Source organism: Equus przewalskii, chromosome 2 (assembly GCF_037783145.1).
Source record: "Equus przewalskii isolate Varuska chromosome 2, EquPr2, whole genome shotgun sequence".
Classification (NCBI taxonomy): domain Eukaryota; kingdom Metazoa; phylum Chordata; class Mammalia; order Perissodactyla; family Equidae; genus Equus; species Equus przewalskii.
In genome coordinates, this window is record NC_091832.1 from 4,880,853 (window position 1) to 4,902,415 (window position 21,563).

Here is a 21,563-nt window from a genome sequence, read left to right on the forward strand (position 1 = left end):
GGTCACCGTGGGATGAAATTAAACAAGATCAAGTGTTAAAGCCACTAGCACACGCCTTCCATATGACTAACACTCACAGGGCTCTTACTGTTAGCATGATAAAGCTGAGTGTGGGCTTCCTGCAGAGATACAGCTGGGAGAAACCCAACACAGTTCACATGAGCTGTTTACACAGCCCTCGCTCGCCGTGAGTTCACCACAACCTCGCGGTGAAGGGCCAGACCAGTAGCCGGTTCGAGAGGGTCTGAGACTGCAAAAGGCCAGTGAGAGTGGAGCAGAGATGCAAGCCCAGGGTGAGACTGCAGAGGCCACGTTCCCTCCTCTCTCCCACCCCACTCCACCGCCTCTCCCCCGGGGAATGGGGCCTGGTTGTCAGGGGTAGGCCCCTCCGAGCAGCGTGAGGGAGCTGCCTACACTGGATGCCCCATCCTCACAAGGGTGGCTCCGGACTCTCAGAGAGACCAGGACAGGCTCCGGTGGTTTCCCCACCAGCAAGGCAGGAGAATCTGTCAACATCCTAAACTCCCCTTCAGGCCCATCCCCTCCCTCCCTCCCAGAAAAGGCTCGGAGGCAGCCTGCACAAACACAAGGACACACACAGACCACACGTGCACTGGGAGCCAAAATGCAAACGGAGCTAAGGAACCAAATAAGGAAGGAGAGGATTATATTAGGAATCCAGTAGCACAAAGATGCTGCCATAGAGAACTGCATTTGGCCTTGAGATTCTCAGCAGACAAGGCAAAAAAGGGTAGCAGTAGGTACCAAACTCTTTGGCAAAAAGAGGGAGCACTCGACCATGAAGCCAGTGTGAGGGCTGGGAGAAGGACACCAGCAGGCTGTTCCATAGGCTTCTGATTGTCACACAACATCAAATCACATCTTCATTCTAGAAGATGAATAATGGTCCCCAGCGCCCTGTACGAACATCCTCATTTTACTTCTAGCTACAGGATGTGCTAGCACTTAACGTTTTTCAAGATTTTGGAGTGAGAAAGGTAGAAAATTAACCCAGTGTTTTTTATTAAGCACCTCCTGTATGCCATTCATTTGGCTGTCATTTATTGAACACCTACTCTGTATCAAGGCCCATGCCAGGAGCTTTCACACGTATCATCTCAGTAACTCTCATATCTACCCTGTGAGGCATTGTTATTCTACCCATTTTACTGATGAGCAAACCAAAGCTGAGAGCCGGTACATTGCTTCCAAGCACCTGGGAAGTGGTGGAGTTTAAGACAATCCCAGACCCACCAGCCAAAGTCCGTGTTTATATCACTATAGCACTTCCATAGGCCTTGGAGATGGGGAAAATGGAAGAAATTCTTCCCATCCTAGACTCAGAGAGGGGAAGCAAACTACCCCAAGTCACACAGCCAGCCAGTGACAGAGGAGAGAACAGACACCAGGACCCTGAGTCCCAGTCCAGAGCCCACGGCCTGGTGCAGGCTGGCGAGGCAGTGGGCATTCCAGCCTAGCTCTTGTGCGCTCCCAGTACAGAGAGGGGGATGGGAGGGCCTCCAACCTTCTAATCCTGCCCCGCGCTGCAAATCCGGTGAGTAAGGGAGGCGGGGTAGGGGACATAACTGAAATTCCGAGCTAAGGATGAGCCTTCTTGAGTCCGGCCCCATCTCCCCTCTGGAAGCAGAGCTTCATGGGGCGTTTCAGTCCCGTGCCTTCCTGTAAAGCTGAATATAAATGGGACTGCTATCAGATCATCATCCCCAGGGGACCTTGGACAAGTTACTTTACCTCTCTATGCCTCAGTTTCCCCATCTGTCAAATGGGGACAAGGAAAGAACCTGGGGTTATAGGGAGGGTTATAAAAGATAATCAACCCACCAGGATGGCTGTAATCACGGAAAAGGACAAGTGTCAGCGAGGACGTGAGACAAAGGAGCCTCGTGCACTGCTGGTGGGAGTGCAAAACGCTTGAGCCACTGTGAAAATAGTTTGACGGTTCCTCAAAAAGGTGAGCACAGAACTACCACATGACTCCGAAGCCCACTCCTAGGTGCCCACCCAAGAGAACTGAAAACAGGGACTCCAACAAGTACCTGTGCACACATGCTCACAGCAGCCACAACAGCCAGACGGTCGAGACAGCCCGAATATCCATTAGCAGATCAATGGATCCACGGATTGGAACGTCAGTCAGACATAAAAAGGAACACAGTGTTGACACATGCTAAGACATGGAGGAACTTCAAAACCATTACGCCAGGTGAAATACGCCAGACACCAAAGGTCACAGATTGCAGGGTTCCATTCACATGAAATGTCCAGAACAGATACGTCCACAGAGACAGGAAGCAGAGTAGTGGCTGCAGGGGCCGGGAGAGGAGCTTAACAGGTGAGGGGTCATACTTGGGAGTGACAGAAATGTTTGGGAGCTAGACAGAGGTGCTGGCTGCACAACACTGTGAATGTACCAAATGCCACTGAGTTGTTCACTGTAAAGTGGTGAATTGTACCTTATGTGAATTTCACCTTGAAAAATCATCTTTTTTAATCTTGAGAAAGAACATTTTAGACAAATATCAGGTAAGTCTGCTAATTTAAATCAAATTAAAAGTAAAATGCCAACTACATTTAAAAAAATGTTGGAAGCAGAGTATTTAGCACAGTCCCTGGCACATGGTAAAAACAGTAGGTTTTCTCATTAGCTGTCTAGGCCTCAGCTTCCCCATCTGTCAAACGGGGCATTTAACTAGATAATCTCCAAGACTCTTTCCAACCCTGAAAGGGTTTGGCTTATGGGAGGAAGTCCTTAACGAGGTCCACCAGGCCCCGAGCAGACACCCTGCCACCCTCGTCTTGCTCACCCCACATGCCCAGACTCATGGCTTCCCCAGACTCCTCAGGCCCGCTCCCCTCCCACTGCCAGGCCTTGTCTCATGCCACCCCTCTGCCTAGAACACTCCTCCCTCTCCTCTGTAAGGCCTACCCATCCCTCAACTCCATCGTCTCTTGCCCATCCTCGTGCTCCTGGCACTGTGCCCCTTCCCTCTGACTGAATGACAACGTTCATTTAGTTGTGGGAGGATTTGGGGACACCAGGCAGGAGCTCTCTCTCTCCTCCTGGTCTCTACGGGCCCAACACAGAGCCTGGCTCGTTGGGGACCAGATGAATCAGTTCATTCAGTGGGTCCCCATTCCCACTAGTGTCACCCCGGTAGGCAGGGGGAACGCAGGCCATGAGGTCAAGCCAGGTTCCCCTCTAGAGGCGCTGTTCCCACTCAGCCCCCTCACCCCACTCTAGAACAGAGCGCCCAAAAGTCACCTGCCTGCCTCCACCCCCGGGGTAAAAATAACCTTGTCTGAAATCTGACACTTGCCCTCCGCTGGGGCATCAGGAGAGCTGCCCCTGACCCACTGAGGAGCCTGCCAGGGGCCAGAGGGGGTGGGGAGGCATTTCCTGAGTGCTTTCCCATAATGTCCCATCTGACCCATGGCATGTATTTGAGGTCTTGTCACTGGCAAGGTACACAGGGCACCTGAGGCCAGAGACAGCCCACGTCCTATCCAAGGTCCCCCTGCTCTGAACCACAGAGCTGGTCTGAAGCACAGGCTTCCTGCCTCCGTCCACACTGCAGCCCTCTCACCTACCATAAGAGTGATTACAACTGACTGCCAGGAGGTGTGGAGCAACTGAGGCACAGGGGCTTTCTGTCCAAGGTCTTAAGCGAAAGGGCCTAGAGTCAGACAGACCTTGGGTAAGTTATGGGGAAGCTGAGGACAAACACCCCCACCCCATCTCCGTCCACGAGCAGTATGAGGATTAAAGGAGATCCCAAAACTGGCTCCCGGCCAACTGTGAAGGGCTATGCACATGTGAGGGAGCCTCGCTTCAAGGGAGCAGTTGGCTGGACGGGGACCTGTCTTTCCTAAACCACCAGACTCCAGTGGCCTTGGTTTCCCCCTGTTGGGAGGTGGAAATGTGGAGAAGGGAGGCGGTGCGGGACAGTGGGTTCTGGCTTCAGGTGGGCTGAGTGGGGACCCAGACCTACCCCCAGAAGCGCAGGGCCTTGGGCGACTTGCTTCCCCCTTCGCGGTCACCCACGGTTCAGCAACAGCTGAGCACCCCCCATGGACCGTTTCCTCCTCTGCAACGTGAGACTAGTAAGCACTTGGCAGAGTGGTCCTGAAAAGCACAGGAGGGAGCCGCGGGAGGTGCTCTGTAAACCGCAGTGGGTCGGCCCTCCTTCCGCCCCAGCGAGAGTCTGAGCAGGGCTTGCCAGCGACAAGCCTGAGCGGGCCACGCCCTCGCAGAGCCAAGGTCTAGGTGGGAAGACAGACCTGAGAGAGGGGCTACAGGAGATGCTGTTACACCAGCAGAGGCCGGGCCAGTGGGAGCAGGTGCGAACCTGCAGGAAGAGGACTGGCTGTGTGGGCCGGGGGCTTCAGTCACCCTCAGCTGACACCCCCTCCCACCTGTCCGTACTGTTTGGGTGCTGTCCCTGCCGGCCCCCCAGAACCAACGACCGATGTGAGAGGAGCAAGTGTTTTAATGTCTCTGGCCTCAGCTTCCTCGTTCATAAGACTGGAAGGGTGGGCTGCAGGGAGATTGAGAGGAACCGTTCTCCCTCGCTTAAGGATTTAACGTGTGCCAGGCACTGTGTGGAGTATTTTCTACACATTCTCTCTTTCAAACTCTTTCAATCAACAGCCCTAATAGTTGACCGTTGTTATTAGTCCTATTTTACAGACGGGAAACAGAGGCTCTGAGAGGGTGAGTAACTTGCACATTCACACACGCACAATCGCACAGCCAGTGAAGGGCAGGGTTGGGACTTGAACCAAGTCTGTTTAACTCAAAGGCTGAGGCTGCTCGGCCACTTTGCTGTCACTGCCTCCCTCGTCTGATGCGCAGGAGGTTACCGCTGTCTCCCAGGCATCTGTTCAGGCACAGGCCCCCCTCACCACATGCCAGGCTGGGACCCACAGGGAAGCTCCCCTCCCTGGCTGGCCTCACGTCCTCTGCCAGAAACAGTACCTCCTCCCAGCATACTCCAGGGCCAGGGCACTTGTCCTACTGGGTGCTCAAAGCCCAGAATACTGGGAGGCGGCAAGGTGGCCGCCCCCAGTAAGGAAGCTACAAGCTCTCTGGTCTGAACACCGTACTTTGTAAATCCTTAGCTCTCACGCATACAAAGAAACCTCAAAATCAGCTAGATATGCCCCTCTCAGGTGCTGGAATCTCAGCCACCACACTCCCTTCAGCGACTGTCCATCATGAGCTTGCTTGCTGCCAGAGACAGGTGGCTCACTCCCTTCTGATATAGATCCTTGCACTGAGGAGCAGGGCTGCTTGTCAGTCCTTCCATTTACCATCCCACCTACGCCAGCTGACAGCTGCCTCCCTGTGGCCTCCTCCCTTGGGGCTGTTTGCCACCCCCCACCCCCTCCTCCAGCAGACCCCATAAAGAGGCAGGAGGGATCTGACACAGGCAGTCTGCCCTCAAGTGCAATTCACCCCACTATATGGCCCCTCAAGGGAGCCCCTCTGATAGCATCTAGCCCGGAACCCACCTTCACAGGCAGCACCCCCATGTGCTGGAGCTCCTGGCAGTGGGGTGGGCTCTTCAGGAAGTATGAAGAACAGGCCCAGCCTCTCTCCTCATCATGTCCTCCCTGCCAGACAGCCAGGGCCGCTGCCTGACGCTGCCTCTGGGTCACCATGGCAACGGGCACCAGGCAAGGGGCCAGGCCTGGCCATCCTGCCAGCAACCCCGTTTACCTTGGAGCTGGGCACACCAGCTGTAGGCTTCACCAGTCCCCTCCAGGAGGGCAAGGGAAGAGGGAGAGAGAACGAGAAGAGGGAAGGGGGGAGGAGAGAGGTTACAGAGAGGGGGAGAGAAGAAAAAGAGAGGGAGGGAAAAGACAGAGAGACTAGAAAAACCATGAGGTCAAAGAATGGAGGCTGGTAGAACAGAGCAAGAAGAGAGGACACACTCTCTCCCTCTCTCTCTCTCTCTCTCTCTCTCTCTCTCTCAGCAGAGAGAGGAATGAGGCAGGAAAGGGCCCCCTCCAGGCTCCCGGCTGCACACATTCCTCAGGCCAGAGTCCTCTCAGCCTGGGGATCCTGGCCGCAACAGGGACTTCCTGCCCCAGGAAGCTGGCAGCCCGGGGGCCCCTTTGAGGCCCCAGCTGCTTCTCCAGCCCCTGCAGGCCCCTCCTGCTGAGGATGGTGCCCTGCCCTCGCAAGCAGCTAGGGCCCCTTCCCTCAGCCCCTCAGGCAGCCCCTCCTTTCTTGTCCCCTGCACCCCCCGGCCCCAGACGCCCCAGTTCTCCTGCTGCCCAGGCCCGCAGAACTCTCGTCTTCTTTCCCACCTCACCCAGCTTCCCCTCGCACAGCACACGGACTTTTTCTCTCCTAAAGTGTTGAAGGAACCTTTCCCAAGCCAGGAGAGAGGTGAGAGCAGAAATTGTGGCTCCATCCACGGAACACATTCCCTCACACTGCACGTGAAGTGGACAGGCCTCAGAACGAGGCCTAGTGAGGGGACACCAACTCTAGAGGGGCTGCGTCCAAGGTCCCAAGTTGCCAGGTCTAAGGGTGAGACCCAGAGCTGGGCCCGGCCTGGTCTGGCAGGGGCTGCTGAGCTGAGCAAGTGCACCAGCAGCTCCCCGCCCCAGCACTCACCACGCTCTGGTGCTGCCCTCAGCCTCAAGCTCTCTGTGCAGGATCCCCGTCCTAATCGGCGCAGCCCACCTCCGCATGCCCCACACTGCCTCGGAGGAACCAGAGTCCACCTTGAGGAAGGTTTGTCAAAGAAATGATAAGCAGAGCAGAGAGAGAAAAAGGGAAAAAAACAGGAAGGCACAAGGGCTGGCAGGAAGGTGGCAACAAGGCCCAGTGGAAACAGGCTGCACTGGAATCCTGGCCCCACCTCTATCTCCCTGGATAACTTTAAGCCATTTACTTAAGCCTCACTTTCCACATCTGCAAAATGGGAGTAACAATGTCATAGAGGGGATCCAATGAGATTCTATGTACAAGGTGCTTAGAACAAGATTTGACCCATTAAAAGTGCTCGAAAAGTGTCAGCTCTTCATCTTGTTAAAAGCGAGGCATTGTTGAACAACACAGGAAATCATCCTTGCCAGAAGGGCCTGCACAGGTCCCTGGGGGTAATCGATGTCTGCCATGACGGGCCAGGCGGCCTTTGCAGAGCCCACGCCAAGCTTGAGGACGAAGACCCCCATTCAGGTGGACAGAGAGCTGCAGAGAAGCTCCCAGCAGCGGCAGGGGTCAGACCGGCCCCGTTTTAGCCTGTTCTGTGACCAGCACTGGGGAACATGCAATCTGCCTCCCAGCAGGGCTCCAGATCCACCACGAATCAAGATGCTGAACAGGACGGAGTCTGTGGCGCTCCATGGAGCCCCCTCACAGATGTCCACACACAATCTAAGAAGATTCGACAAGTGCTGGGCCCCTGAAAGGCTGAAGACCCCTCACAAAGGAAAGGGCTTCTTGGAATAGAAGGTGGCGATCACTGGCAATCAGCTCGGGTTCACTGGGGACAAGGCATTCCAGGCACAAGGGACGCATCAGTGGGGCAGGAATAGACATATTTTGCATGTTTTGCATCTGCACAGACCCAGAACATTGTGAGCGCTCAGTGAACGGGTGTCTAATGGAACCTGGGAGGTGTCTCCAGCAGGGTATCACGTTTGTCTGCTCTGTTCAACGTTTAATCAAACGGCGTGAATGAAGACACGTGTGGTCACAGGAGGCCACCTGAAACACTGTAACATGTAAACATACAAGCAAGCAGATGAAAATCAACCAGATTCACAGGATCCGCCTACATTCAAGTTTCTGTAGCTGTTGCTCTGCTTTAAGTTGTCTGTACGCTGGGGCGGCTCCAGCCTAACGCTTGTTTATGCAAAAACAGCCTCATGATTTCAGCTGTCCACAAGCTCAACAGTGACAACTTCTCTGTAACCCAACGGGCACCCTGCGGCTGCTCAGGGCTCCTGCTGTGAGAAGGGGCGGGCGTGTTTAGGGCGGGGACGATTCAGTGGCAGGGAGGAGAAAGCCTCCAGTTGGGGTATGGCAGGCAGTGTGAGGCCCAGCCCTGAGAGCTGGAACAGAGGGGAGAGGGAGTGGCACGGGATGGACACCACACCAGGGGGTCAGTGAGGGGGTCAGTGTGCATGTGGCCTGGGTGACAGGCTTCCGGCAGCAAATCCGAGGGCTGCCTGGGTCCAAGGACAGGAAGCATCCTATTAAGGCGTGAAAACAAGACCAGACAGAGCAGACAAGGTTAGAATGAGGCCAGTTCTGGCTAGGGATCAACATCAATCTTTTTTAAAACTCCCATTCATTCCTTTAAGGTGCTGGGAAGCCAGAACTGAATCAGACACAGACTCTTGGGGCTGGCCTCGTAGCCAAGTGGTTAAGTTCATGCGCTCCACTTCGGTGGCCCGGGGTTTCACCGGTTCAAATCCTGGGCGCGGACATGGCACCGCTCATCAGGCCATGCTAAGGTGGCATCCCACATGCCACAACCAGAAGAACCCGCAATTAGAATATACAACTATGTACGGGGCAGATTTGGGGAGAAGAAGAAAAAAAAAAGAAAAGATTGGCAACAGATGTTACCTCAGGTGCCAATCTTAAAAACAAGCAAACAAACAAAAAGACACAGACTGTTCTCTGACAATGAACAAAGGAACGAGCCCCTTTCAGAGAGTGAAAGAGCTAGAGGAAGGAAGGAACAGCAGACTGAGAAAGAGAGAAGGTGGGGGCGGGGAGGAGCCGATTCAGGTAGGGCAATCAAGGAGGCTTCAAGGCCAAGATCTGAGTCAATGACAAGAAGGAGCAATTGTGCAAGACTTGGGGGTGCAGGGTTCCAGGCAGGGAACAGAGCCTGCAAAGATCCCAAGGAGGGACAGGGACAAGCTTGGCTGCCAGAGGGAAAGCAGGGCAGCCAGGTGGCCAGCGCAGCGTGAGGGAGGGGCACGCCACGGTAGGAAATGCAGTCAGGGAACAGACAGGGCCCACGTCACCCAAGGCCCTAGAAAGTCCCAGTAGAGTTTGGATTTTTCTCCAGTGTGATGGGAAGAACTGGAGGCCATAAGTGGGGAGGCAGGTGACTTGCCCTACATTTTAAGATCACCACGCTGCTGGGTGGGGTGGGGTTCAGGGTGAGAAGAGGCAGGGAGACTCCTCCACGGGCCCCTGCAGGCCGAGGAGAGATGATGGAGCTTGGGCTGCACTAGTAACAATGCAGGCACAGACGATGGACCAGGGACCATCTGGGAGGTGGAGCCGGCGCGACTTGCTCACAGATTCCATGTGTGAGAGTGAGAGAAAGTGAGGATGCAGGCTGGACCCAGGCTGTGGACACACGGCTGGTGGATGGTGGTGTTGGTGATCCAGTTAGGGGAGACCAGGGGAGAAAGGGGCGGAATTAAGAATTTTTGAGATCCGGTATGGTGACGGATAAAAACTGGACTGTTGGTGGTGAACACAATGCAGTCTGTACAGAAACTGAAACATAGTGATGTACACCTGAAATTTACACAATGTTATGAGCCAATATGACCTCAATAAAATAATTTTTTTTTTGAGGAAGATTAGCCCTGAACTAACATCTGCTGCCAATCCTCCTCTTTTTGCTGAGGAAGACTGGTCCTGAGCTAACATCCCTGCCCATCTTCCTCTAATTTATATGTGGGATGCCTACCACAGCATGGCTTTTGCCAAGCAGTGTCATGTCCACACCCGGGATCCGAACTGGCGAACCCCGGGCCACCGAAGCAGAATGTGCGAACTTATCCGCTGCGCCACTGGGCCAGCCCCTAAAATAATTTTTTTTTAAAAGAATTTTTGAGATCCTATTAAACTCTTAAAGAGAGATGTCAAGGAGGCAATTGAATGCTCAAGTTTACAGCTCACTGGAGAAGAGGCTGCACCAGGAGGAATTTTAAGATCCACAGAATGCTGCGACCTTGTGGTCAAAGAGGCTGCCGATTCTTTGCTCTTCTTCCCTATGACAGGCCAAGTCTAATCCCCTCTCCTTGAATCTGGGTCACCCGGAGTAACATTTCAACTGGTATCTTCTGAGACTAGGTCACGAGAAGCCTGGCAGCTCCTACCCAGGCCTCTTGGAACTCTCGCTGTGGTGGAAGCAGCTGCCAGGTGGGAAGTCTGACCAGGCGGAGACCATCGTATGGAAAAGGCTCGGCATGACAGCACCAGCTAGGCCCAACCTGCCAGCCATTCCTGCCAATGGCCCAGATACCAGTGAAGCCTTCTTGGATGCCCTAGTCCAGCCCATCCGCCAGCTGGGTACCACCAAGTAACTTCCATCGACACCACATAGAGCAGAAGAGTCACTTAGCCAAGCCCTGCCTAAGTTCCAGACCCACAAAATCTCAAGATATAATAAAATGGTTCTTGTTTGAAGCCACTAAGTTTGGGGGTAGGTTGTCACTCAGCCACAGTAACTAGAACAGACCTCATCCAAGGAGAGAGTGAAGACAGAACTATTGAGAGGCCGGGTGGGAAGGAGGAGCCTGCAAAGGAGCCCGAGAAGGAGCTCGGGCAGGTGAGGTGGACGGAGCACCAGGAGGGGGCGGATCTCCAGGAGGAGGGGCACCTGCTCGTCCAGGGGTGCTGAGCGGTCGAGGAAGATGGGGAGCGAAGCAAGGAGGAACGGGAGGGAGGAGTCCAGTTAGACTGACGCAGGGAAAGGATGAGAGGTAAGACGTGGAAGCAGGACCGCAGAAAACTCTCCCAGAGATTGTTGTGGGAAAGGGGAGCAAAGAAACGGGGAACAGGTGGAAGGGGACATGGGGACAGGGGACGGGTTTTGTTCACCTAGAGGCCGGGAGAGATTAGAGATCATCTGTGTGCTAATGGAACCAGTAGGAGAGGGGTCCCCCTGAGCCAGTGAGCTGCCTACAGGACAGCGGCCACCCAAGAACGGACCTCAAAGACGCTCAAAGAGCCCTTTCTAGAAACCTATGGCTCAACAACAACAAACACACACATAGATACAGAGATGAGATTGGTGGTTACCAGAGGGGAAAGCGGGAGGGAGGAGAGTGAAGGGGGTGACTAGACACATTTGTCCGGTGAGAGGTGGTAATCAGTCTTTGGGTGGTGAACATGATGTAGTCTATGCAGAAATCGAAATATAATGACGAACGCCTGAAATTTATATAATGTTATAAACCAATGTTACCGCGATAAAAAAATAAACAAAAGTCACAAAAAAGAAATCTATGGCTGCCAAGTATTGTGCACCTGCTGTGTGCCAGGCCTAGTCCTTGGGGGTCCCTTGATTCTCAACTCCACTCTGAAGCAGGAGTCCTCATTTTGCAGTTGAGGAAAAAGAAACTCCAACAGGGAACATGGAAAGACCCACCCAAGGACACACGGCCAGTAAAAGGCAGAGGGGAGCTTGGATATAGGGTCTTCTGACTCTAGAGTCTGGCAGGGGTACTGCAGGGGGCGCCAGCCCTGGAGGGACATCAGCTCGCAAGCCCATAGGACTTCTGAGACAGAGCCTGGCACTTCGCTGACCCTCCATCAGTTGCCTCCTGCTCCTGCCTTCCAGCTGACATGGAGAAAGAGCTGGAGAGGGGTGGACTCAGACTGGTCCATGCCACCTGGGCTGCGGTGATCTCAGCACCCCAACCACCCCATCATCCCACGCGGCCCAGCCACAGGGCGGAGCAGGACCAGAAGGGCCTCCCAGCCTCCTGTCAGCCCAGCTGAGAACCGGTTTGCACAGTGAGACCCACCTTCTCCGAGCAGCAGCCCTACCTTTTTCTTCAAACCAAGGGAGGGTGGGACCGGGTAAACGGGAGTCACAGAAGGCCCTCAGGGGATGGGGTAAACCCGAGTCACAGGAGGCCCGCAGGGTGGGGTGGGGGTGGAGGGCTGCCAGGAAGCCTTGGCCCTCCCCTCGCCCTCCCCTCGCCTCTCCCCTTAAATGACAAAGTCATTTAACCCTTGGCCCCTTGCTCTCTCCCAGCACGACACTGCTCTCCAAGCCCGTAGGCACGCCATTCAATGTCGTCAAACTCGTCTTCTCTATCTAACCACCAGCATGGCGCTACCGTGCTCAAGTGACAGGGACCATCACTACCCCCACGTCCCCATGTTACAGATGAAGAAATTGAGGCTGGGAAAGGGTAGCCACTAGCCCAGAACCAGCCAGGGTCTTCTGACTGCAGACCTCCCGTCTGTCCCTCCCACAGCTCATTGGGGGCAGTAGCCCTGAGAAGGAGAGGAGCCAGGTCTCCCCACCCCCCTCGAAGGAATCAAATGGAAACTGACACCCACCTGGTTCGCTCAGCTCTGGCGTGTGCTGGAAACCTGAGGCTGCTTTAGGAAGGCCTAAGGGCCACCTTCCTGACCTCTGACCGGTTCAGACCTGTGAGCGGGGCCACGCCTGGCCTGGCCACGCCCCCCAGGGCAGATCACAGCCTATTCCAGAGGTCACAAATAAGACCAATACACAGAGTGGAGGGGCCCAGAGTTCCACACAGCCACCCAGCAGCGAGCATCCAATCTCAAGTGATGAGTGACGGGTCACTCGAGGCCACAGCAGAGGCGCTGCAGCCAGCATGTCAACTTGCTGGGCTTCTGAACAACCAGACACAGGAAAGTAGGCACAGCGCTTCCTAGACTGTGAAGTGGTGTACACATGAGGGGATAGGAAACTCCTGGAGGACAGGGACCAGGTCCCACATCTCTCCAGAGTCCCAGTATCTCACACCATTTTGTTCCAGTATACTGAGATATGACTGACAATAACTGCATATATGTAGGTTGCACAATGTCATGTTTTGGTCTACTTACACAGGGTGGAATGATTACCACGATCAAGCTAATTAATACATCGTCACCTTACAGGTACCCTGTGAGGGGGGTGAGAACACTTGAGATCTACTCTCTTAGCAAATTTCAAGTATGCAATTCATCACTAACTGTAGTCACCATGCTGTACACTAGGTCTCCAAAACTTATTCATCTTATAGCTGGAAGTTGGCACCCTCTGGCCAGCATCTCCCCTTTTTTCTCACCCTCCGGTGTAATTTTTTGAGCACCTACCATGCTCCAGGCCTTTGTCTACGTTACACAATGGTTTTGCGTCCCTAACGTCATGAATCTGCACTAAAGCCCTGTGAGGACAATCATCCCTCTTGCACAGAAAGGGAGACCCAGCCCCGGACTATTAGGAGGAGCCACCTGAGGCACTCTGCTGCCCGTGCGGGAGCTGGGCCTTTGCTCTTTCCACAACCAAAGCTCTCTCTACCCATTGGGCTTCCTCTCCAAAAGAGATGCTTAATACTGAATGTCTACTGACATTAGTCAATTAACGTCTGATTTGCTGAGGGCAAATTATTACTGTTAAAGAAACCACAGGCAGGCTGGGTGGAGCTCCAGCAGCCGGCTCTGCAGCCCGGGGGGGGGGGGGGGGGGGATGAGGGGAAGCTCCGGAGTTCCGCCCGGGCAGCAGACAAAGTCTCTGCCTGCCATTAGCGGAGAGGCCCTTCCCAGCATCCACAACTCCAGGAGGCACCCAGAGAGAATCCCAAATGGGGCGGCGGCCTGCCAGCTGCCACCGCCAGACCCACTAACTGCAGCTATTGCGGCTTGGGGTTCAGGGCTAACAGAGATCTCCTGGGAGAGGACTGGGGCTGGGTGGAGCTCCAGCGACCGGCTCCACGGCCTGAGGGGGCTACTCCAGAGTTCCACCCCGGCAGCAGGCAGAGTCTCTACCTGCCATTAGCGGAGAGGCCCTTCCCAGCATCCACAACACCGGGAGGGTCCCGGAGAGGAGAATCCCATGCAGGGCAGCAGCCGGCCAGCTGCCACTGAACTCAAGGTCTCCGGCTATCCCCCAGACAAGGCAAGGGGCTCCCCGAGATCCTGGGGGAGAGGACTGGGGCTGGGTGGAGTTCCAGCGACCCGGCTCCGTGGCCCAGGGGGAAACCCTACAGTCTCACAGCAGCCTCAGGGAAAGCCTCTGCACAGCACTAGTAGAGAGCACCCATCCGGCAGCCACAAGGCTGGAAGACCCTGGGACAAAAGTAGCATAGCTAGGTGAGCTAACCACAGACTGCAGAAGATGCCCATAGCTCTGATGTGACCCATAGTGGACAAGCGAGATTTTGCGGGTGCCGACAGTGACGGAGCTGCAAATATAAGTGATCCTGCCCCTGGCCGCTGGAAAAGCCCAAAACACCGCTGCAGACCCTAAGGAGGGAGCACGTCTAGGTGGTCTGCAACAGTAGGCACCAGCAGCCTGAGGTCCCCCTGTGACGGCCCCCACAGCTGAAGAGGGAACCCACAGGATCACTGTGACTACGAGTAGGGGGCCAGGCCCAGTTAGCAACAGCTGATAGGATTCCTGGTAGGCGCAGTATAAACAGCTGTTCCCCCACCACACCAGTAGAAACAAGTGGAAGCAGTAACTAAACTCTATCTCTATGCGGAGGCACAAATCTACACCATCAAGCAACATGAAAAAATATATTAAATCTCCAGAACAGAAGGAAAATAACAAATACACAGAAAACAATCCCAAAGAAAATGAGATATATAACCTAAATGACGATGACTTCAAAACAGCCATCATTAAAAACCTCAATGAGTTAAAAGAGAATTCAGATAGACAACTCAACAAGTTTAGGAGCTATGTCACAAAAGAGTTTGATACTATAAAGAAGAACCAAACAGAAATACTGGAAATGAAGAACACAATAGAGGAGATTAAGAAAAATCTAGATGCACTGAACAGTAGGGCCGATAATATGGAGGAAAGAATTAGCAATTTGGAAGATAGGAATACAGAAATGCTGCAGGCAGAGGAGGAGAGAGAAGTAAGACTAAAAAGAAATGAAGAAACTCTCTGAGAATTATCAGACGCAATTAGGAGATGCAACGTAAGGATTATAGGTATACCAGAGGGAGAAGAGAGGGAGAAGGCGGCAGAAAGCCTATTCAAAGAAATAATGGCTGAGAACTTCCCAAACCTGGTGAGAGAGATGGAACTTTATGTGACAGAAGCCAATAGACCTCCAAACTTTATCAATGCAAGAAGACCAACCCCACGGCATATAGTAGTGAAGCTAGCAAAAGTCAACGACAAGGAGAAAATACTAGGGCAGCCAGGCAGAAGAAATTAACCTACAAAGGAACCCCCATCAGGCTATCCGCAGATTTTTCAGCAGAAACTTTACAGGCTAGAAGAGAGTGGAATGATATATTCAAAAATCTGAAGGACAAAAACCTACAGCCGAGAATTCTCTACCCAGTGAAAATATCCTTCAAATACGATGGAGAAATAAAAACTTTCCCAGATAAACAAAAACTAAGGGAGTTCATTGCCACAAAACCTCCTCTTCAGGAAATGCTCAGGAAAACCCTCATTCCTGAAAAATAAAAAAAAGGAAAGGGGCTACAAAACCAAGAGCAGAGGAGATAAGTAGAAGGACAACAACAGAGAGTAGCAGCTCTCCATCAGAACAGACTAAACCATGGGACGAGAAACAAAGGAAATTGAAGAAAACCGGAAAACAAGACATAAAATGGCAGCGGTAGGCCCCCACATTTCAATAATCACTCTAAATGTAAATGGATTGAACTCTCCAATCAAAAGACACAGAGTGGCAGGATGGATCAAAGAACAAGACCCAACAATATGCTGCCTCCAGGAAACACACCTCAGCCCCAAAGACAAACACAGACTCAGAGTGAAGGAATGGAGGACAATACTCCAAGCTAATAATGAACAAAAGAAAGCAGGCGTCGCTATACTAATATCAGACAAAGTAGACTTCAAAGCAAAACAGATAAAGAAAGACAAAGAGGGGCAGTTTATAATGATAAAAGGGACTCTCCACCAAGAAGACATAACACTTATAAATATATATGCACCCAACACAGGAGCACCAAAATTTGTAAAGCAACTCTTAACAGAACTAAAAGAAGACATCAACAACAATACAATAATAGCAGGGGACCTCAACACACCATTAACACCAATGGACAGAACATCCAGACAGAAAATCAACAAGGAAATTATAGAATTAAATGAAAAATTAGACCAGATGGACTTAATAGATATATACAGAACACTTCATCCAAAAACAGCAGGTTACACATTCTTCTCAAGTGTGCATGGAACATTCTCAAGGATAGACCATATTTTGGGAAACAAAGCAAGCATCAATAAATACAAGAGAGTTGAAATAATATCAAGCATCTTTTCTGATCATAATGCTATGAAACTAGAAATCAACTACAAGAATAAAGCAGAGAAAGGAGCAAAAATGTGGAGACTAAACAACACACTTCTGAACAAACAACAGATTATTGAAGAAATTAAAAAAGAAATCAAATATTATCTGGAGACAAATGAAAATGAGAACACAACATACCAAATCATTTGGGACGCAGCAAAAGCAGTCCTAAGAGGGAAATTCATTGCAATACAGGCTCACCTCACTAAACAAGAAAAAGCTCACATAAGCAACCTCAAATGACACCTAACAGAATTAGAAAAAGAAGAACAAACAAAGCCCAGAGTCAGTAGAAGGAGGGAAATAATAAAAATAAGAGCAGAAATAAACGATATTGAAACAAAAAAGACAGTAGAAAGGATCAATGAAACAAAGAGTTGGTTCTTCGAAAAAATTAACAAAATCGACAAACCCTTAGCCAGGCTCACCAAGAAAAGAAGAGAGAAATCTCAAATAAATAAAATTAGGAATGAGAGAGGAGAAATCACAACAGATACCAATGAAATACAAGGGATCATAAGAGAATACTATGAAAAACTATATGCCAACAAATTGAACAACCTAGAAGAAATGGACAAATTCCTAGACTCCTACAACCTCCCCAAACTGAATCAGGAAGAAATGGAGAATCTGAATAGGCCAATCAAAAGCAAAGAAATAGAAACAGTAATCAAAAACCTCCCCAAAAATAAGAGTCCAGGACCAGACGGCTTCTCTGGAGAATTCTACCAAACATTCAAAGAAGATTTAATACCTATCCTGCTCAAACTATTCCAGAAAATTGAGGAAGATGGAGCACTCCCTAACACATTCTATGAAGCCACCATCACCCTGATCCCCAAACCTGACAAGGACAACACAAAGAAGGAGAACTACAGGCTGATATCACTGATGAACATAGATGCAAAAGTCCTCAACAAAATTCTGGCAAACCGAATACAGCAATACATCAAAAAGATTATACACCATGATCAAGTGGGATTTATACCAGGGACACAGGGATGGTTCAACATCCGCAAGTCAATCAACGTGATTCACTACATTAACAAAATGAGAAACAAAAACCACATGATCATCTCAATAGATGCAGAGAAAGCATTCGACAAGATCCAACACCCATTTATGATAAAAACCCTCAATAAAATGGGTATAGAAGGAAAGTACTTCAACATAATAAAGGCCATATATGACAGACCGACAGCCAACATCATACTCAATGGACAAAAACTGAAAGCCATCCCTCTGAGGACAGGAACAAGACAAGGGTGCCCACTTTCACCACTCCTATTCAACATAGTACTGGAGGTGTTGGCCAGAGCAATTCGGCAGGAAAAAGAAATAAAAGGAATCCAAATAGGTAATGAAGAAGTAAAACTCTCACTGTTTGCAGACGACATGATCTTATATATAGAAAACCCCAAAGAATCCATAGGAAAACTATTAGAAATAATCAACAACTACAGCAAAGTAGCAGGGTATAAAATCAACATACATAAATCAGTAGCATTTCTATACACTAACAACGAACTAACAGAAAAAGAACTCAAGAACTCAATCCCATTCACAATCGCAATGAAAAGAATAAAATACCTTGGGATAAATTTAACCAAGGAAGTGAAGGATTTATACAATGAAAACTACAAGACTTTCTTGAAAGAAATTGACGACAACATAAAGAGATGGAAAGACATTCCATGCACATGGATTGGAAGAATAAACATAGTTAAAATGTCCATACTACCTAAAGCAATCTACAGATTCAATGCTATCCCAATCAGAATCCCAAGGACATTCTTTACAGAAATTGAACAAAGAATCCTAAAATTCATATGGGGCAACAAAAGACCCCAAATTGCTAAAGCAATCCTGAGTAAGAAAAACAAAGCCAGAGGCATCACAATCCCCGATTTCAAAACATACTACAAAGCTACAGTGATCAAAACAGCATGGTACTGGTACAAAAACAGGTCCACAGATCAATGGAACAGAATTGAAAGCCCAGAGATAAAACCACACATCTATGGACAGCTAATCTTTGACGAAGGAGCGGAGGGCCTACATTGGAGAAAAGAAAGTCTCTTTAACAAATGGTGCTGGGAAAACTGGACAGCCACATGCAAAAGATTGAAAATTGACCATTCTTTTTCACCACACACCAAAATAAACTCAAAATGGATCAAAGACCTAAAGATTAGGCCTGAAACAATAAGTCTTCTAGAAGAGAATGTAGGCAGTACACTCTTTGACATCAGTTTCAAAAGAATCTTTTTGGACACTGTAACTCCTCAGTTGAGGGAAACAATAGAAAGAATAAACAAATGGGACTTCATCAGACTAAAGAGCTTCTTCAAGGCAAGGGAAAACAGGATTGAAACAAAAAAACAGCCCACTAATTGGGAAAAAATATTTACAAGCCACTTATCCAACAAAGGGTTAATCTCCATAATATACAAAGAACTCACACAGCTTAACAACAAAAAAACAAACAACCCGATCAAAAAATGGGCAGAGGACATGAACAGACATTTCTCCAAAGAAGATATAAGTATGGCCAATAGACACATGAAAAGATGTTCATCATCGCTAATCATCAGGGAAATGCAAATCAAAACTACACTAAGATATCACCTTACACCCGTTAGATTGGCAAAAACATCCAAAACCAAGAGCGACAAATCTTGGAGAGGTTGTGGGAAAAAGGAACCCTCATACACTGTTGGTGGGAATGCAAACTACTGCAGCCACTATGGAAAACAGTATGGAGATTTCTCAAAAAGTTAAAAATAGAAATGCCTTATGACCCAGCCATCCCACTACTGGGTATCTATCCTAAGGACCTGAAATCAGAAATCCCAACAGTCCCTTGCACCTCTATGTTCATTGCAGCATTATTTACAATAGCCAAGACGTGGAACCAACCTAAATGCCCAGAAACTGATGATTGGATAAAGAAGATATGGTATATACACACAATGGAATACTACTCAGCCATAAAAAAGGAGAAAATTGTTCCATTCGCATCGACATGGATGGACCTCGAGGGTATTCTGTTAAGCGAAATAAGCCAGACAGAGAAAGACGAACTCTATATGACTCCACTCATAGGTGGAAGTTAACATATAGACAAGGAGAACTGATTGGTGGTTACCAGGGAAAAGGGGGGGTGGGCGGAGGGCACAAAGGGGGAAGTAGTGTACCCACAACATGACCAACAATAATGTACAACTGAAATCTCACAAGGTTGTAATCTATCATAATCTTAATAAAAAAAAAAAAGAAAGAAAGAAACGCCAGGTGGGACATCCAATTACACGGACAAGGGGGCCAGGGAGGGGCTCCTGAAGGGGTCACTGTGGAATTCTCTCCTCATTCCTCATGGAACAGGCTCCTTCCCACATCTCATGCACGGTGCATCCACCGGGACCAGCCTTCCTAACGGGAAAAGCTTCCAAGGTCCAGCTAACCCATCACCCCCTCCAGGGAGCCTGCCCTGGCCCCTAGGCTGGTGAGGGGCCACCTCTGGGCTTCCTCCTGTCACAGCCTGGCCAGACAGTGCTGCCATCATTGGTCTGTACCTCTTCTGTCTCCCCATCAGCCTGGGGGCACCTGAGGATAGGTCCCAAAGTGCCAGTCTCTGATCCTTTCTGTCACTGCCCTGATGCCCCCTCCTACCCACAAGGAGGCTGCTCCTGGGGAAGGACAGGCGCATGCAGATCCACAGCCAGGGAGCTGGCAGAGGACTGGCCGGCAGCACCATCTGTCGCTGGAGCCACAGGACAGAGCATGCACGAGGCAGAGGTGTCAGTTGCCGGCTCAGCCAGGTCGGCCCAGGACAAGGAGAGCCGCAGCACCAGAGCCCCTGCCCAGCTGCGGCCTGGGGTCAGACAAGACTTTGGATTCTCTAACCAGCTCAAACGGACTCAACAGCAGAGCCTCGGTTTTCTCATCTGTAAAGCCAGACGAACACCAGCCCCTTGCAGAGCTGTTGAGAAGTTTAAATATGCCTGACGCTTAGTAGGTATTCGACAAAAAGCTAGCTTTTGCCATCTCATCTGACCAACCCTGTCACTGACCACTGAGGAAACTGAGGGAAGCACTTACATGGCATTTACTCTTATTATTATTGCTCTTCACAGCACCTAGCACAGAGTGTCATCGGGTATTTATCTGACCACCTTTTCACCATTTCTCCCCAGCAGCTGTCAGCTCCACACAATAGCCCGGGTTCCTCACCATGTACTCAGGCCCTGACACAAACTAATCGCAGCAGAGAGAACAAGTAAAGTCAGTACAACATCCCAAGGAAACGCCATTAATTCCGGGAGCAGATGGGATGGACATCTGAAGGGGAAATGATGGCTAAGCTGGGTTTTGAAGGATGAAGACGAGTCCTCCAGACAGACTAAGAACTCTAAGGGTGTCTGCCCATGGCTGAGATTGGGGTTCACACGTGGACCCTGAGCAGGCTGAAGCCTGGTGTCTAAGGCTCACCTCTTCCTCCAGGAAGCCCTCTGCGACCACTTCAGCCCCCTTCTGAGCTCCCATGGTCACTCATTCATCCAAAAGTCTTTGTGCTCCTTCTATATGACAGGTATGTCATTGTAAGTCTGCAAGTCTCCCCTCCTGGGCCACACAGCAGGGTCTCAAGGGAGCTGGGCCCCTGCCTTTCACTGTCAGGATCAACCTCAAGGTGGTATACAAACCCTTCACAAATGAGCCCCGGGATGTCAGTGCTGGCGTGGACCCCAGAGAACACCCGGCGGGGGGCGGAGCACGGGTCCGAGGCAACATGTGACTAACTGGGTGAAGATAAGATTCCAATCCAGGGGTGGCCAGCGCTGGGCCCTAACCCTGCCCGCAGTCTGGGCCAGGCCCCAGTGGGGGTCTGGGGTGAGGGGGAGCCCTCCACTGTCCTGGGCTCGTGGGGGAGCAGTGGGCTCACCGCGGGGGGCAGGAGCAGTGCAGGGCTGCAGAGGTGAAAACACGTGCAGAGATGGCCATGGCCGTTCCTGATCGTCCACTGCCCTGTGGGCAGCACCACCGGGCGCAGGCCTCTCAGAAGACCTGGGACACACAGCCCATCACCATTTCCAAAGTAAATAAGAGTCCAGGCCCCACCGGGAGCTGACCCGGACCGGGCTAGAACTCAGGCTGAGCAGAGGCTCCCAGCCACAGCCTCCCACCAGTGTGCCGGCAGGTCCTGCCAGCCCAGGAGTGCGGACTCAGTGCCTGGTACAGACGCCACCTTGGATGGGGAAGGAGAAGGGTCTGAGAGAGGCAAGGACAGA

The 21,563-nt window shown here is 51.0% G+C and overlaps 1 protein-coding gene across 5 annotated transcripts in view; it reads right to left on the reverse strand.

Annotated features, from left to right (window-relative positions):
- The window catches only part of ACOT11 (acyl-CoA thioesterase 11), a 59,352-nt gene that overhangs the window by 29,479 nt on the left and 8,310 nt on the right, over positions 1-21,563 (reverse strand). Inside the window, exon 1 of one of the 5 annotated variants that reach the window (XM_070592231.1) lies at positions 5,533-5,991. The exons of the other annotated variants lie outside the window; for them this stretch is intronic. Within the exon in view, the coding sequence (XP_070448332.1) occupies positions 5,533-5,682 (150 nt within the window). The 5' untranslated portion in view covers positions 5,683-5,991. Of the gene's footprint in view, positions 1-5,532; positions 5,992-21,563 lie in introns of those variants that run through there. 5 annotated transcript variants of the gene reach the window in all.